Raw genomic sequence first — 27966 nt, 5'->3', positions numbered from 1 at the left:
AATTTTGTTTAAAATGGCTGAAACTTAGGAAATCCGTATAAAATCATAGGAAAATGCTAAAAATATTAAATAAATTATGTTAGGTTTCTTATGCGCTATTTACCTAGGAAAAATTACTTGTTGTGGTGCACCATATGTTTCAAGTTATGAATAAAATGCATGTTGTTAATCTCCTTCTATTTGGAAGGCATAGCTATGTTGTTCATAAAATCTTGTTAAACTCTCAGTAGTATATATTAGTGATGAAAACTATTCTGAGAGGTTTTTAGCACCAAATCACTGACACAACTCCAGTTATAATTTATTCTTTATAATCTGCCATGTCACCATGTTTGATTTTTAGTAATTTCTGTGTTAATCGAATCATGCTCAAATATTTACAGCAAGCTTTAGGTGTGGTGAGAAAGCTCCCGTAAATGATTTATGTTCATATACCTATAGATGCTTCCTGAACATTTATTCATGTTAATAGTTAGTTTAGTTATGAAAGATACTTGCTGCTAGGTTTTGTAGGCCCACAAATTATTATTTATGCTCTTTATCAGTAGTATATTAATATCTTAAAAGTTCACTAGCAAAATCTTTATGGTTATGTGCATATGCCTTTTGTTAGCCTCTAAAGTGTATTGCTATGGTTTTAGCCATGATCATTTTTCCTGTGTAGATAGCAATATGTTTTGATGCTCTCTTTTAAATTTTAATCCATGTATGATTGATTTGTTGCACTCTCTAAACTTGACTTCATGGATGTGTCATCACCTTTCAATCAACTGGTACATATGCATTTTCATGTAGATAACCCTCATCGACGGTCTGTATGAATTGATCGCCGCACCCGAGAGTGAGCAGCGTGAAGCCTCTCTAGTTGAAGCATCGCAAGGTTTGAACTAAAGTTCAGAAGAACCCAAGGCTAGTTGGGAAGGTAAGCCCTGGAGCATAACCCTTAATTTCAAAACTATATAATTATCTTAAGTACATGTTTACTTTAATGCATTAAGTTCCTAGAAGTTGAATGAAACCTTAGTTGCATTATCCCTAGGACTCCCAGGTTCAAAATACTAGTATGTGTAGGTTGATAGAAATGCTATGCTTAATTAAGAACTGCAGAAGTCGAGTGATTGCCCATCGCTCATGAGACATAGGACCTTTCAATATTTATGAAAACTTACTTGAGAATGAATCACTGATGAAAGAAAAGGTTGAGACCGGGCGGAGATAGAAAATAAAGTTGAAGTTAGCATTGTGGTTGTGTCGGGCATGCATCCCAGGCCCACGAGTAGGCCCTGTGCGGCTCACTAAGGGGCGTACTCGGATGTAATCAAGACTCGGGGGCTACGCAGCAAAGAAGCGTATTCCAGTCGGACTCCCAAAGACTAGTTAGGTATACATATGAAAATTATTATGTCTACACCAAGTAGAACTCTGTAACCGTACCCAACTAGGATTCTAGCTTGTAACCCTGCTCCCCCGATTATATAAGGGCGGGCAGGGACCCCCTCAAGGACAACCCTCTCAGCTCACCCGAGTTCAATACAATCAAAACACAGGACGTAGGGTATTACGCGATCTAGCGGCCCAAACCTGTCTAAATCATGTTCCTTGCGTCACCATTGACTCCTTGATTCTCGATGACACCCACTGCACAAAAGACCACCTAGGGTACCCCCTAGGCGGGTTGCTGGTCTAAAACAATGACAGCTGCGCGCCAGGTAGGGGAAGTCGCCGAGTTTCTCTGCGCGAGTTCAATGGCATCTGTCATCATCAAGCCTATTTTCACCTTCGAGGTAGGCACAACCTTTATTTTTGGATCTTAGCTCTGCATCACCGACGGCGCTGGATCATTTCAGCGTCAGATCATTAGCGTCCAGGAGAAAAAAACCTCTCGACGAAAGCTTTCCTCAGCCAAAAATGGGAGATTTCGTCAAGAAAAGCCAAATTTTCAAAGTTAGCGACACCGAGTTCGACTACACTTCGGACTCGACTTCGGTTTGGATTAGTCGACACAAGCCAGAGCCCCAGTCACTTCACAAGTCGACTTCGACTCCGAAACGATTCCCATAGGGATTCCGCAATACAGCCGAAGTCTACCAAGGTCTCCTTACTCGAACTCAACTCGAACACGGGGAAGACAAGGATTGCGACTCCAACTCGGACTACGTTCGAGAAATTCCATTATCAGGGCCAGCCTAAGGTTTGGTAGTCACTTCAACGCCCCAGGGCAGGTTCGTTCACTGGCCGGGGATGAGGCCATCCCTCGTTACCCACGACTACAAGTCACGTCTTATAGCTCACATAGACAACCTCCCATACCAAGAAGGCGTCCCGCTGACTTCAAGCCATGAGTAGAGCATTACAGAAATCACAACATCAAGCTCTGGAAGCTACTACCCAGACAGAGAAATTATTGTCATCACTCAAAACAATAATATGGGCACTAGCCAACAAAGAACCCCTCGACGGATAGCACAGCCCGACAACGTTTCAAAGGATGAGTCATCGGCTAACGCTCCGCAAGATGAAACTTCAGATCAAAGAAACCAAACAAAGATACGGAACATTACTCGGGCTGAACATCGACAATCGTGTTCCTTGCGTCACCATTGTCTTCTTGATTCTCGACGACACCCACTGCACAAAAGACCACCTAGGGTACCCCCTTGGCGGGTTGTCGGTCTAAAACACCCACAGGTTGCGCTTCGCCTGTGTCAATTAAGGTCCGTTCGTTGTGTCCCTGCTAATCGAGTTTGAACTATACTATACACATTCTGGAGTAAGAAGTAGTTGAAACTATTAAAACCTAGTACCTTAGGGCGCGATTGAAGATTGAGTTGGTCCTGTTTCATATTCGCGTGCTAGTCAGTAACTTACGGCAGGCCCGGGGAGGTACCGGTAGGGATTAGCACTCAAGGATCGCAGGAGTTCGCAACTGCCATCGTTCTCTAAGGGGATCATTTGCCATGTGTTGCTTGACGGGAAATGCATATGTCGTGTGTATAGGTTCGCCTTGCAAGGTTATAAATCTAACCGATTCATCGTCGCTCTCAGTTAAGAGAACCTTGACCACTGTGTCACATCGTAGTAAGAAGTGGAATGATAGGAAATGTGAAATGATGTTGTTATCTAATCAATTGTTTTTCCACACTGAAAAGTTTTGAAAATGTTGCTCACTTAGAATGGTTAGCTCAACCTTAAATTGGATGCTAAAATTTGAAAGTAGGGATCCACTCATAGTTGCTTTTTGGCAAAACAAACCCCTCAGCCAAAAGCCTTTCATACTAGGAGTCGGTTAAGTATATAGCATAGTTGGGTAAGTCTTGCTGAGTATTAGCATACTCAGCCTTGCTTTGTTGTTTATTTTCATATTCTAGTGATGAAATGATAGAGTTGGTTGCCGGTCAACCTTGGGATGGCCATCCTTTACCTGAAGGGCGGTCGGTTGAGTGGTCTTCGATCTCGCCTTGAGGTGGTCTCATGTTGGATGACATGTGGTGGGCTACTCATGTTGTCATGTACCTTTATTTCATGCTTTATCATTTAGACTTCTGTTGTATTTTATTTGAAGAACTCTGGCTTGTAATATTTATGAATTCGAACTCGGTTTGTAAATTAATTATGAACTCTATGTTTGTAACCTGAAATACCATGTTATATCATTTGCGCTCACCTTTGTGTGAGACTTGTTGCATGTTGTTTCGATCGAGATATTTAGTGCTTTAATCGAGCTTGACCCGACGGACTGTCGGATTACACCGTTTTAAGTGTGTGTGATCGGATTAACCATTAAGATGATGGTTAGCACACTTAAGCCGGTTTAATTTGGGCGGTTCCGCCACAGTGACCCCCGAGTACTTCTTTTGAATGTACTAGTCAATTGACTTGTCTCATTTTGTAGGAAGGTGTTGCTTTGTAATTCTTCGCTCCTCCTCCTCCCAAATCTGAAGATGTCTGTGAAGCCGCTCCTCACTTATTTACGTGGGAATTCATGAGAGGCGATGACCAGGAGGAGGAGGTAGTTGAGTCCTCCAGCGGCACTAGTTTTGATGTTGCGGATCAATACGAATTCAAGTCCCGACCGTCTGCTAAGGTCGGATCATCCTCCGTGGCAAAGAAACGCTCAGCCAGAAATGAACTTGAAGTCATGATCACTCCACCACCAAAGAAGAAACAGACTACCCTTGCAAAGCGGGTTGTTAAGAAATCCGTCACTGCGGATGATGTGCCTCCCAAGGTAATTACCTATGAGGAAGGACAAGATTCTGGGTATCATGTACTCCCAAGGGATGTTTCCAATGTCACTACCGTGTCTACTCAGGATGACACTAATGGTTTGCAGGTACTCGAGCTGGCAACAGAAACTGAGAAGGCAGCTGCCTTGGCTGTTGAGGACAAGTTGTCGATCACCGAGGAGGTGATTAGGGATGGCAACGGGTACAAATTACCCGCATGCCCGTAGGCAAAAAACCGGTAGGGCGAGGGTACAGGTGCCATTTTGTACCCACGGGCACGGTTGCGGGTTTGAGTTTGTGTCCGCGGGTAAAAAATTAGCGGGTACAAAAATACCTTAGCCATGCCCACGAACCCGCCAGACATGTGGACCTTGTACAAGTATATAAAGGATTTTTGGGTTCCAGTTCCACTCATCGACTCCCAACCTCCCGCAGACCCGCGTTGCACCTTATTTGCTCGGCCTCGGCCGCTTCCACCCCTGCACCCCGCACCCAGGCAGCCGCCCGCCGACGCCAGTTCACCGCCACCCGCTGTCGCCCATCCCGTCGCCCATCTCTTCCCACCGATCGCCACCCGCCCTCACTCCCCGCCAGCCACCGTCCGCCCTCGCTCCTCGCCGCCACCGGTTCGCCCGCCCACCTCCCCGTCGCCGCCTCTCCGCCACCCACTCCACTGCCCGCCGCGGTGCCGGCCCCCGTGCCACCCGCAGGCCCCTCCGCCGCCCCAACTACAATTAGATGCTCTCTCCGTCTAGCTCCATGGATTCGCCGCCAAGGGCAAGCTTATCATGGTCAAGGCCTCCTACAAGCTCTCCGACGCTGCTAAGAAGGACTCCCCAAGGCCACGTCGCAGCGCCGCCTTCTCTGCCGTCGCCCTCCGCCACCCATCGGCCCCTCCGCCGCCCCTCATCAACGCGGGCACGGGTGTGCCCACGGGTATGCTACGCCAGCGGGTGACGGGCGCGGGTACAAGTTCGTGCCTGTGACAGGTTGCGGGCACGGGTGCGGGCACAGGGTTTCCCTCATGGGCACGGGTTTGTAAACTCTCTACTCGCGGGTAATGTGCCCGTTGCCATCCATAGAGGTGATCGATGTTGAAGATGATCCAGAGCCTGTTGTGAGCAATGCAAACTCCTCTAGAGATGCAATGAACCCTGCTAGTGCAGAGATGATGTTAGCAGTAGGGGTGGTAACTAATGCTGGCCAGGATTAGGCTGCGACTTCTTAGGCAACACCAAAGGCACCATCTCCAGCTATTAAGCCACTGCGCCTGATGGGAGTACCCAAATTGAAACTAAGGAGATCTTCAAGGTATCCTCTGTTGCTCTTTCGAGTACTTATTATGACTCGTAAGTAAGTTGCTTGTGACAGAAATATGTGCCCTTCCGCAAAAATCCTTGGACATAGATTTGGCTAGGCCTGACTCCAGTCCTGTAACTAATGGCGGTAGCCACTCAGCTCAAGACATCATCCAGGCTCAAGCAGTCCTTCTGCCACAGGAGCAAATTGTAGAGAAGCCATCTACTCCAAGGGCTACATCTACTATGGCGGCTCTTATGTATGAGGTGTTGGCATCATCGACCAATGTTGTGCCGCCAGCCCCTGAGCGACAAATACTCGAAGAAGTGGCGGCGACTACTTCTGGCACCGTGGTTACTCCTGTAGCCCCCAAGCCAGAGGTGGAAAGTGAAGCAGCGACAGTTTTGGAAGTCATGGCCGCCGACACGTCCTTCGAGCTAGGTCCGTCGACAAACCTTGGCATGGTTCCGCAAAGCGCAACTGATTCTGAAGCTCCTGCAGATCCTTTGTCAGTCGTAGAAATTCATCTTGAAGTAATCCAACTGATCGACGACTCCTTGCTAAATATGGATGTGGTTGCTGGAATGATGGAGATGCACCGCTGTATCGGCAATTATACAGAGGTATCTTCTTTTCTGACTTGATTTGTTTGTTGTTGACTTGTAACTTGTACTTTTGTACTAATACAAGTATCTATTGTGTGTGTCGCAGAATGTCATCAAGCGCTCCTGCCGTAAATCCTAGATGCTTGAAGGATATGGGGACACAGTATTTCGTGCTGAGACCCTTGGAAAAGAACTTGCTAAGGAGAGGGAGCACTATTCTTGATTAATGATGAAGTATGACGGAGCTACTGCTGAATACCGAAATTGCATCTTGCAACTTGAAGAAGAGAAAGACCGACTCAGCGGACGCAACAAGTGCTTGAACCAGCTGATTAAAGGTAATTGTTATTCTTGCTGCTTTCCGCATACTAATTTTGCTTGTGGTACTGACCGTCTGCTACCTTAATGTGCGGAGCTTGAGAAGTCGAATAAAGAACTTCAGGAGAAAGCCACCGATTGGACCAATGCGTTCTATCGTGTGATTGACCAAAACGACAAACTTGTCTTGCAAGTTGAGAAGTTGGAGCATAACCTAGAGAAGGAGAAGAAGATGCGCAAGGATGGCGAGGTTGATCTTGTTACTACCGTGGAGACCATCAAAGATTGCGAGGCTAAGGCAAAAATTGCCACATTCACCTTGAATAAGATTTGTGAGGCCGTCCAGCTGATTGCGGGTATGATAGAGCCCCCAGCTGAAGGTGTAGAGCCTCGTCCGCAACTAGATAGATTTGTCCGGTGAATAGTTAGTCAGGTAGTTAATTAACTCCTTAGGTATTGATGGATTCTTTTTTGCAAGCCGGCAAGGGATATATTTGTCCAATAAGTTAACTAACTCATGAAGTTTATTGCAGACTTGCTTTGCAACCTGCAATTGGACGATTTTGTCCAGTGAGTTGAATAACTCAAGATGAATACTGCAAACTTGCTATGCAAGCCACGATAAAACAAAAATAAGTAGTTGAATTACGCTGAAAATAAACTTTGCTTTATTGAATTGTAAATGCAGCTAAGGTTGATGGCCGATTACATGAATTGTAAATCTAATTTATGGATAAAAAGAACAAAGATGCTTGATGTTCCACGAGTTGTTGACATCTTCACCAGAGAGATACTGGAGCCTATACGACCTAGGTCTAGTGAGCTTGAACACGACAAACGGTCCTTCCCATGGTGAGTTTAGCTTGTGCAGCCCCTTGATGTCTTGGATTCGCTTTAGGACCATATCGCCTACATTGAACGAACGTTTTTTGATGTTGCGATCATGATAGCGGCAGATCCCTTCTAGGTACTTTGCGAACCGGACGAGTGCTGTACAACGGGCTTCTTCGAGGCTTTCTAAATCTAGGTACCTTGTTTTTTCTGCTGCGCCTTCCTCATACTGCTCGACCGTTGGAGATTTCCATATAACATCGGCAGGTAGGACAACTTCAGATTCGTAGACCATGAAGTAGGGAGATTGTCCTGTAGGCTTGCACGGCTGGGTACGAAGCCCCCAGAGAATATTGGGTAGTTCTTTAGGCCTCTCGCCTCCTTTGGTGTTTAAGATGTTGTGCAACCTTTTCTTGAGAGCTTCCAGTACCATCCCATTGGTGCATTCAACCTAGCCATAGGCCCGCGGATGAGCGACAGAGATGTAACGGATGTCGATCCCGTTGTTCTCGCAATATTCCCAGAACTCTTGATTGTTGAAGTTAGAGTCCAGGTCTGTGATAATGCGATTGATGAACCTGTAGTGGTGGACAATTTCATCGAGGAAATCGAGTACTCTTTCTACCTTGGGGCATGTTACTGGCTTCACCTTGATCCATTTGCCAAACTTATCAATTGCCACCAGTACTCGGTTGAATCCTCCAGGCACCGTAGGCAGTGGGACAATCATATCGAGCCTCCAGCACGCAAAGGACCAAGATGGTGGTATGGTGATTAGCTTGTAGGCAGGGATGTGCTGCTGCTTGGCGAAGAATTGGTACCCTTAGCATCGGTGGACTAGTTCCTCGATGTCAGTGAGTGCTGTAGGCTAATAAAACCTTGATCTGAAAGCTTTACCCACGATTGTGCGTGAGGACGCGTGGTTGCCGCAAATGCCTTTATGGATCTCCTCCAATATGTCCTTTCCATCTTGCTGTGAGACGCACTTCATAAGCACTCCTGACAATGCGCGTCTTCTATAAAGTTTATCTCTGACTAGAACATAGTTCTTGATGCACCGCGAGACTTGTTCTACGTCTTTATTGTTTGAAAGTAGCTTGTGCTCTTTGATTTAGTCGATGAAGGGAGCGGTCCCAATCTAGTGTTGTAGGATCTCGATCAGTGGTTGTTGATGGTGTCGGCTCCGATATGAATGGCTTGTGTAGCTCATGGACAAAAGGTCCTACTTGAACTTTGATAGGACGTCTACAACAATGTTTTTCTCGCGGACGACATGATGGAACTCCAAAGAAGAGAATTTCTTCTCTACCTTGCATACTTCTAGATAATACACATCCATGTTCTCCTTGTGGTGATCCTACTCGTCGTTAACTTGATTGATCACCACCAGTGCGTCATCGTAGACCAACAATCACTTTATTCCTAGCGAGACTATCACGTGGAGCTCGTGCAAAAGCGCCTCGTATTCAGCTTCGTTGTTGGACACTTCCCGGAAGATTTGCAGGACGTACATGAGTTGTTCACCTTTGGGAGATATCAAGAGTACTCCTACACCGATGCCCTCGAGCTTGAGTGATCCATCAAAATACAGGACCTAATGCTCAGGACGCTCTGCTGGTGTTGGTAATTGATTCTCCCATCACTCTGCCATGAAATCAACTAGGACCTGGGACTTGATTGCAGTCCTCGACTTGAATTCCAGGAACAATGCTCCGAGTTCTACTGCCCACTTAGATATTCTTTCTATTGCATCCCAATTGTGGGGAATTTCTCCCAAAGGGAAATTTGAGACGACGGAGATCTTGTGCTCCTGAAAGTAATATCGTAACTTCCGCGAGATGAGCAGTATCGCGTACAACAGCTTCTCGACCGGTGGATATTTGGTCTTGGAATCTGACAGCAACTCGCTTCCGAAGTTGATGGGCCTTTGTACTTTGAATACATGGCCTGGTTCTGGTCTTTCAACCACGATCACTCTACTGACAATGTGAGTAGTCGCGCCGATGTAAAACAGCAAGTCTTCATTAGGGTCTCGCACCGTGAGGACCGGTGACTTTGATAGGAGGTCCTTCAATTGTTGTAGGGCTTGATCTGCCTCCTCGGTCCACTGAAACTTGTCTTGCTGATTGAGTAGTTTGAAGAAGGGTAGGTCCCATTCTCCAAGCCTTGAGATGAATTTGTTGAGGGTCACCATGCATCCAGTCAGCTTCTGGACGTCCTTGATGCCTGATGGGGCCTGCATATCGGTGATGGCGGAGATCTTCTCTAGATTTGTCTCAATTCCTCGGTGCCTGATGATGAAACCGAGAAGTTTTTTGGATGGCACACCAAAGACGCACTTTGTCAGGTTTAGCTTCCACTGAAATTCTCACAGGCTGGCGAAGGTCTCTTCCAGGTCAGCGATCAAACCATCAGGATTTCTGGTCTTTATGACCACATCATCCACGAACGCTTCGACATTGCAGTGTAGCTGTTTTCTAAAGCACTCTTGGAATGCATGTTGATAAGTAGAGCTCGCGTTCTTCAACCCAAAATACATTGTTGTGTAGCAGAAAGCTCTATATGAGGTGATGAACGTGGTCTTGATCTGCTCTTCCTTCTTGAAAGCTATCTAGTGATACCCCAAGTAGCAATCGAGGAAACAGAGGAGGGCGCATCCCACTGCGGATTCGATGACTTGATCAATCCTAGGGAGCTCAAAGAGATCCTTTGGATAGTGCTTGTTGAGGTCTGTGTAGTCGACACACATTCTCCACTTATTGTTGTTTTTTCTTTCGCACTAGGACGGGATTGGCGAGCCACTCTGGATGATAGACTTCTTTTATGAAGCCCGCTGTGAGTAGTTTGGCCTGCTCTTTCCTGATGGCTTCCCTTTTGTCTTGGGCGAATCATCGTAGGCGTTGCCTCTTTGGTGTACCTTTTCGATTCCGATTGAGTGAGTGCTCGATTAACTCCCTGGACACCCCCAGCATGTCCACTGGTTTCGACGCGAACATGTCTCGGTTGGCCTAGAGGAAGCTGACGAGCGTGCTTCCTTATTTAGGATCCATCCATGTGCCAATCAGGGTTTTCTTGAAGCTATCACCAGTCTCAAGGTCAATAGCTTTGATGTCTACTTCACTTGCTGGCTTAACCTTGGTTGCGCTCGACTTCTTTTCTGAAATCTCGAGCTCTGACGGGGATAGCTTCTTGGATGCGGAAAAGACTTGCATCATCAAGTTTGGTACTTGAGTAGTTGGTGCTAGCTCCATGACTTCTATGTCGCAGTTGTATGACATCTTCAAGACTCCGTGTAAGGAGAGTACTCCCTTGGGTCCCGGCATCTTGAGTACTAAGTACACGTAGTACGGGATGGTTATGAATTTGGCTAATGCTGATCTTCCGAGGATAGCGTGGTACAATGTTTCAAAGTCCGCCACCTGGAACCGAATGTATTATGTCTGGTAGTGTTCTTTGGTCCCAAAGGTAACTGGCAAAACCAGCTGTCCGAGGGGTACAACTGTATTGCCCGGGATGATCCCAAAGAACAGAGAGTTCATCGGGATGAGCATATCAGTGATGTCGACGCCCATCTTCTTTATTGTCTTGGCAAATAGGATGTTGAGAATGCTGCCGCTATTGATGAGTACTTTGGTAATTCTGGAGCTAGCGATAACCGGGTCAAGGATGAAGGGATACCGTTCTAGGTCTGAGAAACTAGTCCATTGGTCTTTCCTGGAGAAGGTAATTGGCACCTCGGATCATTTGAGGAACGTTGGCGTCGTAGGTTCAATGGACTTTATCTCTCAAAGAGTGAGCTTTCTGGGACCTCTTAGTAGCAGTACCCGGAGTTCTGTCGAAGATGACGTTGACGATGTTGGATGGATTTTGAAACTTTCCATTGTCACCATCATCTTCATCTTTCTTGGCCTTGCCCTTATCTTTGGTGCCATATGGCTCTAGCAGGTTGTTCATGACTCTGCGTAGATTGAAACAATCTAACGCAAAGTGCTTGCAGTATGGGTGCTATGGGCACTGTTTATTCAGGAGCTCGTTAAACGAGGACCTATCTTGGTTCTTACTTCCACCTTTCTTGGATGACCGTGAGATTGCGGCTACAATATTGTCTGGCTTGCACATGCGGTTCTGACTTCCCAAGTAGTATTTTGGTTGTCATTGTTGGGGCAATCGTTGTGGTTCTTGTCGTTGCATTGGCCATTGTTCTGATTGTTGTTGTTCTGGCCCTTGTTGTGATTAGATTCGAACCTTTCGATCTCCCTGTCTTCTTCATGTGCCCATGTCTGTGCCATGATTTTGAGAGATTTGATATTAGCGGGGCATCTTCTGCCGAAGTCTTGAAACGTCCGCTGGTCGCGGAAGCTGTTCTAGAAGGAGTCTATTACGTTGCGCTCTGTGACATCCACGATTGTCGTCTTCTTATCGAAAAAACAACGTAAGTAGCTCCGCAGGGTCTCACCTTCTTGTTGCTTGACCTAGGACAAGTCGATTCTGTTGCTAGGACGTTGTATTGCCCCCGCGTAGTTATTGGTGAACGCCACCTCGTGGTCCTTCCACGAGTCGATGGAGTTCTTGTCCAACGATTTGAGCATGTGAGTGGCGCCGCCTCCATGCAGATGGGGAAGTAGACAACTTTGGTGTCGTTGTTTCCCCCAACTGATTGTACTGATAGCGAGTAGCACTGGAACTATTGGACTGGGTCTTTCTTGCCATCGTACTTGGTGATAGCTGGGGGTTTGAACTTTTTGGATAAAATTGTCCTCCTCACACATCTGGAGAAGGTGGGGAGCCCGTCAGATCCCCTGAGTGTTCGACTTCTTGCTCGCGCTCGCGGCGCCATCCATCGATGATGGTACGGGCATTGCGGCTGATGTTGATTTTGCTGCAAAGGTCTCCTAATGGATGTTCAGGCTCTACGTTAGCCCCACAGTGGCCACAGCCTCCCGAGGGTCCTGCCCAGCTATCTTCAACTCCATCTTGGCTTGGTCTGGCACCTCCGAGTTGACTTTGTCTTGATGGAGGGCCTCTATGGCTGCTGCCATGTTAACTTCACTAGGATGCAGAGCATTGGACTGACTGTATCAGATTCTGCTGATCGAGTTGTTCATACGCGAGTTCTGCCAGTTCAGCCAATTGTCTAGTGTACTTGTTCTGGGGCATCACGCGGGTGATGAGATCAATAGACGCGATGGTAGTCAGAGGAGTACAATGGTGGCGTGTTTGAACTGCTTCAAAGGCGTTATCCACGTTCAGGATGAAGGGTTACGAGGTAGGCTATGCTAGCGCAAAACAAAAATTCTACCACGTAAACTAGGAAAACTGTCGTATATGGATCACGGGATTACCACTAGACGTGCAGATGCGGAAGTTGATGAAGCGCGTCGGGACATTGTAGTCGATCACACGTTGCCGCAATGTAGTCGAACACGTCCATGTCCAGCAGCTCCTCCTCGCACGACGGCTCGTCAAGCTCCTTACTGGCTCGTCAGGCTCTCATGTGGTAGCTCATCCAAGTGCTGCAGATGCAACACCTCCAAGATATCCACATGTGCGGGGAGGAAGCGTTGCAAGCTGGACTGCTAGGTCTTCGAGTGTAACAAGGCGAGGGCGTGGAGGGGCGCGGCTGAGGTTCGGCCAAAAGGGTTAAACCCTAAGCCGTCGCTACCCCTCAATATATAGTGTTCCCTGACGGGCCTCTAGGTTTGAGGCCCATTAGTACTCCTAAACCTGGTCCAATTCGGGTCATATCCTCATTGGACTTCCAACCCCTTAAGTGTGCGACCCTATAGTTTCACATACGTATAGACATGGCGCGAGTACTCCTACTCGGCCAATAGTTAGTAGCAGCCTCTAGCAAGGCATGCTAACTCCTATACGCACACGAAGATCATATCAGACGAACCATCATAACATCACGTAAATGCTATTTCCTTTGCCTCACGATATTTGGTCTAGCTCCAAGCTGACCTCTCTTTCTCGATCGTGTGATTCGAAATCCCTCTCTAAGTTAACTCTTAACCTCACGTAGCATGGCCGTGCATTTTCAGATCCGATCACTAGAGGGGCTCAGAGATATAGCCACACAAGTAAAGAGTTTCACACACAATTCACATAATTGCAAATCAATTCAAGTAGCCTTTAATGCATATTGAAGGAACACAATATAAAATATGGATACAATGGAATATCATCATCTCTAAAATTGCCTCTAGAGCATACCTCCAACACTGGATTGGTAGATCCGCTACAAGGCGGTGGCGGCGCTCTGCTCTTGCATTGTTTCTTGCTCGTCGTTGAGTTCTTTGAGCTTCGGTCTCTTCTTCGACAACATTTGTGGTGAGCTCATCTAGCGAGCGTCATCTAGGTGACGCTCATATTGTGGATTTCTATCACGTCGTTCTTTTTCTTCATCCTCTTGTCCATCAACGACGACGAAGAGTTCTTGCTCTCGAGAGTAGCTTCCCGAGCTTGAAGTGATGACCTCCATGGTGCCACCTTCCTCATAGATGAGCAATAGAGGAGCTCCCTCCTAGTACAGGAGAGTGTTGAGGTAGGCAATGAGGCGCGAAAATCATCATCCTTGGCCAGAGCGGGTGGCTTCATATTGGGGCAGTAGACAAATCTGCCTTGCGGAGTTGATGTGATTACCAACACCTGCTACAGACTTAATAAAGGAGTTTCCTCGTCCGGATCCAAGTAGTAGTCGAGGTCCTCGATCGTATCCGGATCGGATTGTGATCTGGACAGGGTCGTCGGATAAATAGTGGTCGCGTTGCAGAGTCCGAACGATAATCGACTCTAGTGGTAATCCGACTCGCAAGATGGCTTATGCGCTGGCTCGTGCAAGTCAATCCGACTGGCGGAAGAAGTCGAGTAGTACTCAGGCTCGTCCCCCCAGCCTCTGACTAGGTCAGAAATTGAAAAATTGTCGAAATTCTCGGCGAGATCCTCCGGAGCTTGGCGGTGAAGCTTTATGGTTTGTTGCTTCTTCTCCGGGCCGATGCAATGTGGCGGCGGAAATTTCTAGCGCCGTCTGCATTGCAAACCTAGGAGCCAAAGATGAACGTCACGCCTGCTTCAAACACGATGATGGGCTTGATGATGACTTATGCCATCGAGTTCACTAGTGGATTCTTGATGGTATCCCCCACCTGGTGCGCCAGCTGTCGGTGTTTAGACCCGACAACCTACCAAGGGGGGTGCCTGAGGTAGTGTTTAGTTGGTGGGGCTCATCAAGATCAGAAAATCGAAGGTAAACGCAGACATGATTTAGACAGGTACGTGCCACTAGATTGCGTAATACCCTACATCATGTGTGTTGGGTTAATTGAATTGCTTTGGAGGGGGTCCCTGCCTTGCCTTATATAGTCGGGAGCAGGGTTACAGGTTGGTTGGTTACGAGAATACTAGTCGAATACGACTAGAAGAAGCCTGCCATATTACAACGAGTATTTTACTAATCCTCGACTAGTTCTCATCTTTCCATGTAGACTGCACCGTATTGCGTCATGGTCTCCATGTTAGATGCATCTCAGTGTCCAGCCTTATATTTGGGTCTATCCAAACCTTTTAGTGGGCCCATAGATATATGTACGACAACCACAGGATGTACAGGACTTATCCAGATCACACCAACTGTTGAGCGGCCGCTATGCTTGAGCATGCTCCCACACGTGGCACAATCTTAGCTAAGACATCGGTCAACTGTTTGACTACGATTCCAACGCAGAGATATGAGTAGCTCCAAGGGTAGCGCTGACGAACTTGCCTTGTCTTCCAACCGGGCTGAGCGCTCTGTTTTGATGCTGCCATGGAGATGTAACTCTATAAGATTGCTCTCCTCCATTGCCATCCCATAGACATCCAGATTCACGCCTGCACTGCCACCGATCGCAAGGAGTCATGGACGCCACGTAGATCTCTGCCATAGGAAGTAGAATTGTTATTGCTGCCGCTGAAACATCATGTGCGCACGAATTAGGACGGGCTGAGCAGGTTTGCGTGGTTCTAAACTGTGTTCAACCCTAACCCGTTGCTAGACACATAGGCTCTAACCAGAAACCAACTAAGGCCCTGTTTGTTTCCACCCTCCTAAATTTTAGCTCCTAAAAAATGACTAAAATGTGACTAAAGAGCCAAACACTCCTCCTAAAAAGTGACTAAAAAGTTTTAGGAGGCTCAAAACTTATAGTCCCCTCACCCCCTCCCAAAACCTCCTAAATCCAGTGTTGGACTCCCACTACCCCTCCTTTATTGCCTCTACCCCCGCACCCTCTTCCCGACCGCACTCTCCCCAACCCCGCTGCCGCTCCCTCCCTCCTCCACGCCGGCACCCGTGACCTCTCATCGGCGGCCGTGCCATCCCCCGCTAGGTCCGCCACCCCCGCTCCCTTGTGCCGCCGCACGGGTCGGCCGGGCGCTCCCTCGCCGGATTCCCGCCACCACCGGATCCGGGCGAGGGAGGACCGGGAGGGGGGGCGGTGCCGGGAAGAGGAGGAGGGGAGGGGCACGGCGGCCGGGATTAGAGGGGAGGGGACGGCGCCAGCGGGAGGAGGGGAGGAGGCGGTGGTCGAGGAAGAAAAGGAGGGGAGGGGTGCGGCAGCCTTGATTGGAGGGTAGGGGGCGACGCCGGGGAAGAAGAGGAGGGGAGGGGGGCGGCCGAGGGAAGGAGAGAGGGGAGGGGCGCCAGCGGGAGGATGGGAGGAGGCGGCGCCGATGGGAGGAGGGCGTCGGCCGCCATCGGCGGGGCAGCGAGAGGGCTCAGACAGCTGCGTGTGTGCAGGGAAGCAGGAAGAGGGGAGGGGCGGGCAGAGAAGGAGCAGGGGCATGGGAGGAGGGCAGTATGATCATTTTGCCATAACATTTATTGCTTTTAGTCAGTTTTTGGAGGTGGAACCAAACATGCTTTAGATCATGGACTAAAAACTGACTAAAACTTTTTAGGAGCTAAAATTTTAGGAGGTGGGAAATAAACAGGACCTAACTCGCCCAAACCCGCTTTGCCCAAACCCGCTTCTACGGTCCGATTAGGCTGGGTTGGTGGGTTAGCTGGTTTCGACCTAACCCGAGGAACAACCTTGCAGCTCGCCCGCTCCATTACTATTATGCCCTATAATAACCTGTTATTGCGGATTAAGAAAAGGATGTTTATGGAACGGTCATTAAGGATTCCCCTTCAACCAATTATTAGAGAGTGGGGATTAAGAAAAGGAGATATGCTAGAGTTACTTAAGAGCATGGCTAATGATTTAGCCTGTTGCTACCTATATCTTGTTGCCGTATCATTTTAAACCAACCTAATAGCCCATCCATACAATAGTTGGCTAACGTGCGGAATACACGATGATATTGGATCAATATCTTCTCAATCCTTCTCTCACCAAATCACCAAATTTATTTTAAGTCCATGTTGCAGCTTGCTCTCGACCAGCTTGCAGCTCGCTTCTCTTAGGAGTATCTCTCATCCAACTTAGTAAAAATATAAGATGTGTTATTTCATACAGCCCCCACTACATAATCTTATTATACTTGCTCTCTAAGAAGCATTACCTTCACCGTTCACCGTGAGGCTTAACATATGAAATTCTCATGGAAAACATAAATTCCGCTGAAAAGTGGGGGGGTTGACAGTCTTGACCAAACCCACTTAAAACCCTTTTAGCTTTCACCAGTTGATAGCTGCAGTCAATAGGGGACTCCGGACTCTGTTGGACGCTGCGCGTTCTCTTGCAGCGAGAAACCATGGCGAGCAATAGTCGTGCAATCGAAAAGGGAGCAGACCTCCCTCTCGGACACATTGACCGAACGCATGCATCCGCCGCGACAGTAGAACTGCATCGTGGCGGCGCCTTAGGATACCCCGATGCAACAGTGTGTGCACTACTCGCCGCCTCTGATGACGAGCGAGAAGAGATCGTGACCGAGCAGCAGTGCTGCTTACTGCTGCTGCTTGCTAGTGGTGCGCGGCGGGAAGAAGAGGCGCCCTGCCAGAAATGTGGGCCGCCGTGGGCGCACCCGCCACGGCAGCGGGCTGCTCCAAATTCTTGCCTTTTGTCCCCCGATGCACCGCCACTGATGATGCGCGCCCCCACCTCCAAATCGATGGATCATCATAAATTCCATCAGCTCCCTCGCTGCCTGCCTGTCTGCGGCTAGTACCTGGTGGAGTGGTGGTAGGAGACAGTAGGCACCTTCCATCGGGATCCTGCTGCCGAAATCTGAATCTAATCCACGCAAGGACGCGGAGGGCGCAGCGATGCATCGTGCATGCTGCTGAACGACCCAGCATTGAATCGCTCCAGATCTGCCTCACCAACCTTCAGTCCCCCACCATTCGATGCCAGACGAAGACGACGTCCCACGGTTATTTTCGGTTCGGCACGTGCGCCGAGTTAAATGCCTGTCAACCTGTGCAAGTACAGGTTTGAACTCCCAAGTGCTGCAATTACGATGGCAGCAAGCAAGCAAGGCCCTTGTTTACTTCACCCCCAACTCCCAACTTTAACACTATGCAAAAAGAAAATTCCCCATCACATCAAACTTGCGGTACATGCATGAAGTACTAAATGTAGATGAAATTAAAAACTAAATGCACAGTTTTGTTGTACTTGGCGAGACGAATCTTTTGAGCCTAATTAGTCAATGTTTGGACAATAATTCACAAACACAAACGAAACACTACAGTGTGCTACAGTGCCAGCACAGTAATTTGTCACCTTCCAATTTAGCCAACTAAACAAGGCCCAGGTTTTGTTCCAATTGTGCCCTAGCTTCTCGTTAGTGGGTGTTTGATACCAGGGTTAAAGTTTAGTCCTGTTACATCATATGTTCGGATACTAATTAGAAGGGTTAAAAATGAATTAATTATAAAACTAATTGCAGAATTCCTAAGCTAATTCGCGAGATGAATCTATTAAGCCTAATTAATTCTACATTAGCAAATGGTTATTGTAGCACCACATTATTAAATCATGAACTAATTAGGCAGGGGGCGTTTGGATACCAGGAGCTAAATTTTAGCCCTGTCACATCGGATGTTCGGATACTAATTAGAAGGACTAAACATAAGCTAATTACAAAACTAATTGCAGAACCCCTAAGCTAAATCGCGAGACGAATCTATTAAGCCTAATTAATCCATAATTAGTGAATGGTTACTGTAGCACCACATTATCAAATTATGGACTAATTAGACTTAATAGATTCGTCTCGCAATTTAGCCTAGAGGTTGTGTAATTAATTTTATAATTAGTCTAAGTTTAATACTCCTAATTAGTGTCCAAACATTCGATGTGACGGGGGCCAAAATTTAACCCCCTCCTTCCAAACACCCCCTTAATAGATTCGTCTCACGAATTAGACTCCATCTGTATAATTAGTTTTGTAATTAGATTATATTTAATACTCATAATTAGTATCTAAACATTCGATGTGACAGGACTAAACTTTAGTATCGTTGAAGCCGAACGTTGCGGCGACATGTCGGTATGGTACACAATCTTTTCTCAGGAGGAAACAAAAGTTGTCAAAACTATAGAGATCTGTGCTGGCTGGCTTTAACACCATCACAGCTCTCCGCAAAGAGGACAAAAAGTTCATCTTCTCCTGCCTCAGGGCGCTATAAATTAGTGGTAGATTTGCTCATCTTCTGCCTTTACTCCGGCTAGCAAAACCCTCAATCATACAATGTGCATGCTGGCCCTAGTCCTCGATGACGCGCTCGCTTTCTGTTGGCACACAACCTAGAGTGTATGGGAAATATATAGAAGAAAATTAGCACACTAATCAGCCAGAAAGGAATCAGCACGAGAGGTAGCAGTTCCAAAATGCTGTGCAGTGACCCCGTGTCTGCATACTGAGAAAGAGCAGTGTAGCGACGATGACCGGCACTGCGCAGCTCTTTTGCCTAGCTAGACGCCCCTAGCTAGACTCTGCGTGCCCGTGCCGTGACCCCCTCCGTGAGCTGCAGTGATGAAAACCATCATGGGAAAAGCGGTACTCATCGATCTCCCCTCATCTCATCTCACATTCTCACCTCCTCCTCCCCTGCAAGGAAAAAAAAATGATCATTTCCCAAAGCGAAATCAGTGTGCGGCACGTAGGCACCCATCATTTCCAAGGGGAGGACGGACGGACGAACTGGCGCCGCTGGCCCATCAGGCCATCACTTCGCATTGATCCCTCCTGATCTCTCTGCGGCTCCGCTGGCCCAGGCCGGCCGGCGCTGGGCGAGACGAGGCGCGAGTGCGAGAGAGCCCATAGCCGTTGCTGCATGCCCGGTCGCTTAATCATGGGGCGATGCATGCCGATGCCGTGCGGCCGGAGCCAGCGGTGGGCTGCCCCGAGGCCGCTGCGTGCCCCCCAGTACTGACGCGTGCCGCAGCGGCCACTGCCAAGTGCCAAGTGCCAACGCTCCCAGCGTATGATTGCGGGTGCCCCCGTCTGCGTACCGCATTGATTCATGCGTGTGTGCCGCTTTGACCGAGGTACATGATAGCGGCCGTATCAGGTTTCGAGTGCCTGCAGCGTACGTAGTACGTGATGGCCATGAACTGTTTTATATTTATGGGTAGGGGTACGGGGGTCGTTCGATACTAAAATGCGCAATCCTGGCACAGAAGGGATCATTACGGTTTGCGAGCATGAATGAACCCACAAGGATCGGAGCCTCCTGTGTTGTCTCGACCCTGGGTGTTCAAAAGCGTGGTGATGATCGTACGCTGATGGCCTAGTCAGTAGTCACGTTATGCTACGCATTAGGATCATGAAGCCAACCTTTTCCGGGACCTAGCAGACAGGAAGATAAATTTTAGGAGATTATAGTGCGAAATTCTGGCTTTCAAACTCAGAAAAAGTATACGTATGGAGTACTAAACGGATCCCAAGCTGGGAGGTACCGCGAGCATGCTCGGCAGGTTACAGGCAAGAGTTCCGACCAGGCATTTTTATGCCAGGGCTGTTTCTTTCACGTCTGCAAAAGATGGTAGGAGATTTTTTTTAAAAGAAATTTGGAACAACGGCAGCAGCAACGATTGGTAAGTGGTGCAATGTCAGGATTCAGGTCATTTCAGTACTCATCTCTGACGAAGACCCGCCCCCGGGATGGAATGGTTCGAAGCATGCCTCCTGACTCCTCTGAACACGGCTCAGACTTTTGTGAGTACCCTCATCGGCGTCACCGGAGTAGTACGATGGCATCTCAGGCAGGACTTCTAATTCGCTCCCGCCCTCAGCTGTAATCTCACGCTTGGATGTTGCAACTTGCAAGACTGGAGCATCACAATTCAAAGGGTTGTTTGGGCCTGGCCGAAACTCTTGCTGTAATCGTCACACTAAATGAAATGTCCAGGTATTGTTGGGCCCGATCCATGGCGGACGCGGCCTGTTATCTTTCCTTTTATATCAGATCAAACAATGTTAAAAATCTTCTATAGCAACCATCATGACGAGGTCCAAATTAAAGCTGCATCTGCAGTAGGTAGGAACCGACCAGCACTCCAGCAGCAACAGATCGCCGGGCACTGGCAGCCCCATGCGTCAAAGTTCAACTGCTGAAGCGATCAACCGGCTCCAACGGAAGCGATAAGGTCAGGCCGCCGATCCAACAACCCATCCGGAGGCAACCGGCACGCAGCCGCCGCCGCCGCCCACAGGAACGAGTACTACGGGGGTGTTTGGATTGCAGGGGCTAAAGTTTACTCCTCTCATATCAGATGTTCGGATGGTAATTAGGAGGACTAAATATGAGCTAATTATAAAACTAATAGCAGAACCTCTAGATTTAATTAGGCTTAATAGATTCGCCTCGCGATTTAACCTAGGGGTTGTGTAATTAATTTTGTAATTAGCCTATGTTTAATACTTCTAATTAGTGTTCAAACATCCGATGTGATATGGACTAAAATTTAGCACAGGCAGTCACGCACGCTATTAGCCGCCCCGGTTTCCTGCTCATTCTATTTCTGATCCCGCGAGGCAGAAGCCAGAAGCCGAGAACGCCCGCGCGGACGGTCGTGGCCTGCCTCCCCCGCGCCGAGCCAATCCGCTCCACCCCCCAACCGAAATGTCCCCAGCATATTCCCCGGGATCCCGCATCCACCGCCCGCGCCCATCCCCCGCGCGACGGCCCAGTGGCCAGCCCCCGCCGCGCCGCACCACCCCCATTTCCCCATCTACTACTCCCCCACGGCCCCACGCCCGCGCCGGCGCCGAGCCGCTCGGACCGGATCGCCCGTATTTAAGCGCGCACCCGTGCGACCCCCCTCAAAGCACTCGGATCGTACCGGTACGAACGGCGAGCACGCACACAACACAAGAAGGGAAGGAGGGGAAAAAAGGAAGACGGAGGCCATGGTGGTGGTTACAGTTGAGAAGGACGAGACGGGCGAGCCGGAGCTGCTGCTGGAGCGCAGCCGGGCGATCACGCTCCAGGGCCGCGACAGGAAGGGCCGCGCCGTCGTCAGGATCGTCGGCAACTACTTCCCAGGTAGGGTCAGATTTTCCCCAAATCACAGGCTTCTGGGCTCCGGCGGAAATTGATGGACCATGCCTCTGTTTCTATGTGCAGCGCGAGCGCTGGGCGGGCGGGCGGAGGAGGCACTGCGGGGTTACCTGCGGGAGCGCATGCTCCCGGCGATCGGGGGCCGGGATTTCGTGGTCGTGTACATGCACTCGCGCGTGGACCGCGGCGGCAACTTCCCCGGCGTCGGCGCGATCCGCGCGGCCTACGAGTCGCTGCCGGCCGGCGACAAGGGGAGGCTGCGCGCCGTCTACTTCGTGCACCCGGCCCTCCAGTCCAGGTTCTTCTTCGCCACCTTCGGCCGCTTCCTCTTCAGCTCCGGGTACGGTGATGATGCAGCTGAATTGCTTTTACCGCGATCCGATCAGCTGCCGTTCCCATTGACGATACGGTCCTCTTGCAGGCTGTACGAGAAGCTGAGGTACATGAGCAGGCTCGAGTACGTGTGGGCGCACATGGACAAGGGGCAGCTCGAGGTCCCGGACTGCGTGCGCGAGCATGACGAGGAGCTTGAGCGCCGCCCGCTCATGGACTACGGCATCGAGGCCACGGAGAGCCGCTGCATGTACGACGCCGCGTCCATGGACACCTCGGCCTCCCTGCACTCGCTCCGCTACGTCTCCTAGCCGCCGCCAGGCGGGGGCACTTCTATGTTCTTCTAGTTCTAGGTGACAGTACCGTAGTGTTAGCTTACAAGGCCTCTTGCCTGGTTTGATGGAGGACCTTGCAGTACCATAGTTTAGATGTGTAAAGGATAAGGAGATCCAAATATTTTTTTGGATTCAAGGAGATGGCTTTGGCTTTGCCTGCATGTGTGCAAGAGTAACAAGGAAAAGACGATAAAAGAGACGCGATTCCCGAACCATTTCCAACCATCATTCCATCCCGGAATGACATGATCACGCCTACTTTTTTTTAATACTGATGTAGTGGTTCACAGTAGTAGAACAACAGAAAATTGGGGGAAGGGAACGAATTCCTTAGCCCCACAAGTAAAAACAGAAGAAATCCACAAATCTCGCCGGACCAAACCACCAAACAGGTACACATGGAGGCTTATGTTAGCAATTTCTTTATGGATAAGACACCAAACAGGAACACATGGAGGCTTACGTTAGCAATTTCTTTATGGACAAGACTGGTGTAGTGGTTCGCTTTCCCACATGATAGCTTAAAAGGGGGTGTTTGATTGGATGTGCTACTACTAAATAGTAGTGTCACATCGAATATTCAGATGCTAATTAAGATGACTAAACATGAGCTAATTATAAAACTAATTGCAGAATCCTTGTACTAATTCGCGAGACGAATCTATTAAGCCTAATTAATCCATCATTAGCGATGGTTACTGTAGCACCACATTGTCAAATCATGAACTAATTAGGTTTAATAGATTTATCTTGCGAATTAGACTCCATCTCTACAATTAGTTTTGTAATTAAACTGTTTAATACTCCTAATTAGCATCCCAACATCCTAAAACAGAGGGTATCCAAACGGAGCCAAAATGCTACACCACCACCCAATGCATAGTAGTACAACTCTATCTGCAAGTGGTACAATCATTTCTCCGGTACTTAAAATAATCAGTGGAGAGAAGATTCTATCATTTGCATCGTTGACAGTTCTATTTCACCTACAAAGACAGACTCTTGGGAGATCTTCAGATAGACATCAATTTGTTTAGGAAACAAGCATAAGCCAGGGTATCACACCAAGTAGGTCAGCAGGGTCAGGGTTAGTCAGGTGGTAACCATGAGAACGCTGGCACTGTATGCATCTGTTACATGCAGGATGTGAAGCCTCATAATTTACATGCAGGATGTGAAGCCTCATAATTTACATGCCTAGAATAATTGATTCCATCAGCTGAAACAAGGATGCTAGTAATAATAGCAATTATGCTGCAAGTGAAATGAATGAGAGGAACTTTCAAACTTGATACAGTTAATAGACACTTGATGCCGTACCGTGAATAGACATGCATCTATAAGCCATCAGATATGTGAGAACCTACTGCATCTATAAGACATGCTAGTAACAATTTCAGAAAACAAAACATTACTGAAGCACTTTCAGGTGAAATAATTTGTCATACAACTGTCAGGAGCAAACAACATGGCACAGATAGACGATAAATCAATCCAGATTCCAGAGATTCTTATCTGGGAAGATTAAACTAGGGGTCATGATGTATTGATGCATTGCCTAAGCACTGTGAACATATAACCACATCTTAGCATTCTGATCCCTATGTTCCACTGACGATCAGATATACTCCCTCCGTCCAAAAAAGAATGATATTTTGGCATTCAAAATTTGTCCCAAAAAGAATAACATTCTAGGACTTAAATCTTATGCATGCATAATTTGGCGCGTTGATCTAGTGCATGCATGATTAAATGGAAACATATTTTCTCCATTTTCTATATGCAAACTGAACTAACTAAGGGTACATTTGTCTTTTTCATTCACCCCAAATCTGTGAAAAATTGGGAGTACCTTTCATTTTCTATTAAATAAGATATGTATAGTGATAAGTAGTAGTGGAAAGGATTTAAGAGATCAAAATGTGTTATGGACACAGGAGATAACTGTACTAATGTAGTCCACCAAGCCACCAAATAAGAATAATAGAGAGCTCAGATTTAGTCCTCTCCTTCTCCCATATAACCATGGAGGCTTTCAAGGTTAGCAATTTCTTTTTTTGATAAGAATAATGTAGTGGTTCAGTTTCCGACATGATGGGCCTGTTCGCTTCAGCTTATAGAAAATACTGTTTGGTGGCTGATAAGTCGGCTGAATAAGCTGAAGCGAACAGGCCGGATAACTTCAAATGATAAAATGCTACAGGACACCATCACTTAAAAAATAGTACAACTTTTCTGATAAGAGCTGAAATCAGGGACCCATCATTTAACCAATACTCTAAAATAAGCAGCGGACAAAATATTCTTTCCATGGCATTATTGACAATCTAGTTTCACCTAAAAAAAATATACCCTGGAAATAAAATTACTGTCTAGGAAATAAGCATGAGCTGCCTGCATACCTACAACTGTATCAGGTCAATGCTGGATATTAGAGTCAGCTACGAACTGGCACAATTCGGTTATTGAGACATGCAACGTCATCGAACCGCTCGGGTGCTCGGTTCAATGGTTCATTGAAACAACCGGTTGAATCAGGTCAATGCTGGATATTAGAGTCAGCTACGAACTGGCACAATTCGGTTATTGAGACATGCAACGTCATCGAACCGCTCGGGTGCTCGGTTCAATGGTTCATTGAAACAACCGGTTGAACCAGCGGTTTATACCGGTTCAAATAGACTTAAGTTTCGTCATACAACACAAGCTGCAATGTGGCCTAGTGGTGGGAACCAACATCTTGGACAGCTCCAACCTGGTTTCGAACCCCTCCGCCATCTATTTTTGGGCATATTTCCCCCTCCCCACGTTGCTCCACCCACGTGACGTGTGCCCAACCGGTCGAGCCGCGGGTCAAATGTGCAGTTTTCTACCGGTTTTCCCTGAAAACCGGCCGGTCAAAGCGGTTTAATCCAGTCTGATTGCACGGGCGATCTTTTACCTGGACCGGACCGGCGGGGGCTCCGGTTCCGGTCGGACCGCCGGTCCGGTCCGATCCTAAAAACTAGGCTTGCATGCCTGGAACAGCCCTTGCCCCCCCCCCCCCAAAAAAAAAAAAGTGCTCAAACAGAAATGTGCTAGTAATACCAATAGATATGCTGCAGAGAAATTTGACGCACATCAAGCAAATTATGTGAATGCATAAAATACAGCTACTAGCTAACGGAAAAAATGCAAGAAAAATTCATTTATATGCTAGATAAGACGAAATATAGTGAATTCCATAACAATTTCAGCAAACAAAAACATTGCTGAAGCATTTTCAGGCGCCATCATTTTCCATACAACTGTATGGAAGTAACTGATTAAGTTCAGATATAAGATTAATCAACCTATAAATTCTATTCTGGGAAGATTAATATAGGGATCATGATGTATTGCCTAAAGAAAACACCGTTGTATAAATCCATGCACCTTAGCCTTTTGATACCATCTTCATTCTTTATTTCATCCCATAAGCAGTGTCTCAGGTCCCTCTTTCGGTGCATACATTAAGCAAATATACTCATTGGCTTTGTATGCCCCAAGGCAAAATTGATTTACTCACTCACATTATCACTTGGCATTTGTACTTCTTCGATACCATCATTTTCAGCCCCAACGTTGACCTCTGCACCAGCAGCAACTTCAGCCCCAACCTTGGCCTCAGCACCAGCAGTTTCCATGTAGCGGAAATCTGGATAATTCCTGTGATTTAATGAGTGCAACCACAAAGCTACAGCTCCCTCCTTGTGTTCCATCGCCGCAATATGAGGGAAAATATACTTGACCTTGAACTCTTCAGCCTCCTCACAATAAGGTTCCATGGAAACTGCCTCATGCGAATCCTTCCATTTCTTGTTGTATGAGGTGAACATGCATTCATCTAGGTACAACCCAACCTCAGGTGCTGTAGGCACGTTAAGTTTGACATCCCTGCAACACAGATATGGCATAAATAAACATTTAGTGTGTAAATATACACAAATGGACTGTTAAACCCACATCAGCTTATAAGAATCATACTTGCGGAAGGCAACATCATAAATCGATTCAGGTGCACAGTTTCTCATCACAGCTACAGCAAGGCCAATCATCTTCCGGATCTGATGGAGCATGAAACTCTGGCCAACAACTTCACACCTGACAAAATCAATCCCATCCAGGCTAACAACACGATCGGCAGCAAAGGAAATAATAAACCTTTTGGCTGCAGGATCCTCTGCCTTAGTTCTTGTGGTGAAGTTGTGGAAATTATGGGTTCCAACATAGTACTTGAGAATCCTGTTGAACCTCTCCTTCATCTCATCATTGTAAGAAAAGTCACTCTTGGTTGGTGGCTTCTCTTCTCCATTGCTATTCTCGAAATCCATACCTTGTACTTTCTCTTCAGTAGCTGTGGCCTCAAGTTTATTCTCCTCATTGCCGATTGAAGCATCTGCATCAGCTGAACCTGTATTCAGATTGGAACAAAAATATAATTAACACTGGCTAACACAAATTAGCATTGCAAGACTTGATTTCTATCCAGTACCTGAAGGTACAACATCACTAGCACCATTTGATCCCAGCTCAGCATTTCCAGCTTGAGTTTCTTCTGAAACTGTTGGATCACCTTTCGCAGCCCCAATAGATCCCGATTCGTCATGAGTGTTCACAGTTCCCTCCACGGGAGCATCAGTACCATTCACCCCAGGGCTGGGCAGCTTCCCCTCCCGGCCCATGACACCAGGCACCTTCCTCCCCCTCTCGGAGCACTCCAGGCACTTGGTCAGCTCGCTTCCACTTCCCATGCTCGCCATGACGGCCTCGCGGTCCGGGTGCGCGCTGGGGTCAAGCGCGAACACGGGGAGCAGGTAAAGGTACCTCCGGCGGTCGCAAAACTTCTTCGCGCTGAAGGAGTTGGTGACGCGCACGTAGCCGTAGGCGTGGATCTGCGGCGCGAGCTGGGCGTTGAGGCGGTCGATGAAGCCTGGCGGGTCGACGTAGAATCGGCCGGACACCACCTGCGCCGCGGCGCTGACGCCCTTGTCGGTGCGCGCGGCGCGCGCCCAATCGTACCGCCGCGGCGCGGCGCGGTCGGCCTCCGGCACGGCACCCGCCTGGTAGAGCGCCTCCTCGAGGTCGCCCTCGATGGTGCGCGCGCCCGGGTTCTTCTGCATGCCCTGGTACCCCGCGCCGCAGTAGCCGAGGAGGATGGCGACCTTGCGGCGCTTGTACCTGGGGCGGCGGGGCTCCCCGGCGGCGGAGGGCGAGGTGGACTCGGCATCAGCCTCCGGGTCGGAGGAGGAGGACATCTTGGGGCGCTTGGCGGCGGGTGGGGAGCGCGGCGGCGAGGCGGCGGCCATCGGAGAGGGCCCGGGGGTTTTAGATGGTTAGGGTTTGCGGGGCGGCCGATCGGGGTGTGAAAGGAGGGGACAGGGAATCGAATCGGAGGTGAAAGAAATGGGGGAGAACAAAAGGAAGAAAAGCAAATATGACTGGCTGGCTGACACATGGGTCCCACATGTATGTGACTTGTAATGCACGACTCGCTGTTAAAT

At 48.2% G+C, this 27966-nt stretch overlaps 2 protein-coding genes across 3 annotated transcripts; one reads left to right on the top strand and one right to left on the bottom strand.

Moving 5' to 3' along the window:
• The first annotated feature begins 21475 nt into the window (after nucleotides 1-21475).
• Nucleotides 21476-22659, top strand: LOC101774104 (ganglioside-induced differentiation-associated protein 2). 2 transcript variants are annotated; one of them, XM_012846570.2, is made up of 3 exons: nucleotides 21476-21761; nucleotides 21843-22074; nucleotides 22198-22659. In XM_012846570.2, exons 1-3 carry the CDS (start codon nucleotides 21626-21628, stop codon nucleotides 22418-22420), a joined length of 591 nt encoding a protein of 196 aa, XP_012702024.1. In that variant the 5' UTR covers nucleotides 21476-21625; the 3' UTR covers nucleotides 22421-22659. The 2 variants fall into 2 exon arrangements, with proteins under 2 accessions (XP_012702024.1, XP_004953403.1); XM_004953346.3 differs by having other exon boundaries at nucleotides 21486-21761; nucleotides 21843-22116.
• A 2957-nt stretch (nucleotides 22660-25616) lies between these two features.
• On the bottom strand, nucleotides 25617-27847 carry LOC101773698 (tRNA pseudouridine synthase A, mitochondrial). The gene is made up of 3 exons (XM_004953344.2): nucleotides 26958-27847; nucleotides 26450-26876; nucleotides 25617-26359 (listed from the first exon to the last, which is right to left on the bottom strand). The coding sequence occupies exons 1-3, from the start codon at nucleotides 27769-27771 to the stop codon at nucleotides 25984-25986; spliced, it is 1617 nt and encodes a 538-aa protein (XP_004953401.1). The 5' UTR covers nucleotides 27772-27847; the 3' UTR covers nucleotides 25617-25983.
• Between the last annotated feature and the right edge of the window lie 119 nt (nucleotides 27848-27966).

This window comes from Setaria italica, chromosome I (genome assembly GCF_000263155.2).
Source record: "Setaria italica strain Yugu1 chromosome I, Setaria_italica_v2.0, whole genome shotgun sequence".
Taxonomy (NCBI): domain Eukaryota; kingdom Viridiplantae; phylum Streptophyta; class Magnoliopsida; order Poales; family Poaceae; genus Setaria; species Setaria italica.
The sequence above is the reverse complement of the archived record's forward strand: the minus strand, read 5'-3'. Positions and strand labels throughout refer to the sequence as shown.

Coding starts and splice junctions, on each gene's coding strand:
- LOC101774104 (XM_004953346.3), top strand. CDS start 21,626: ATGGTGGTGGTTACAGTTGAGAAGGACGAGACGGGCGAGCCGGAGCTG. Junction 21,762..21,842: donor CGTCGGCAACTACTTCCCAG/GTAGGGTCAGAT, acceptor TTCTATGTGCAG/CGCGAGCGCTGGGCGGGCGG. Junction 22,117..22,197: donor CGCTTCCTCTTCAGCTCCGG/GTACGGTGATGA, acceptor GTCCTCTTGCAG/GCTGTACGAGAAGCTGAGGT.
- LOC101773698 (XM_004953344.2), bottom strand. CDS start 27,771: ATGGCCGCCGCCTCGCCGCCGCGCTCCCCACCCGCCGCCAAGCGCCCC. Junction 26,877..26,957: donor TAGTGATGTTGTACCTTCAG/GTACTGGATAGA, acceptor ATCTGAATACAG/GTTCAGCTGATGCAGATGCT. Junction 26,360..26,449: donor TATGATGTTGCCTTCCGCAA/GTATGATTCTTA, acceptor TCTGTGTTGCAG/GGATGTCAAACTTAACGTGC.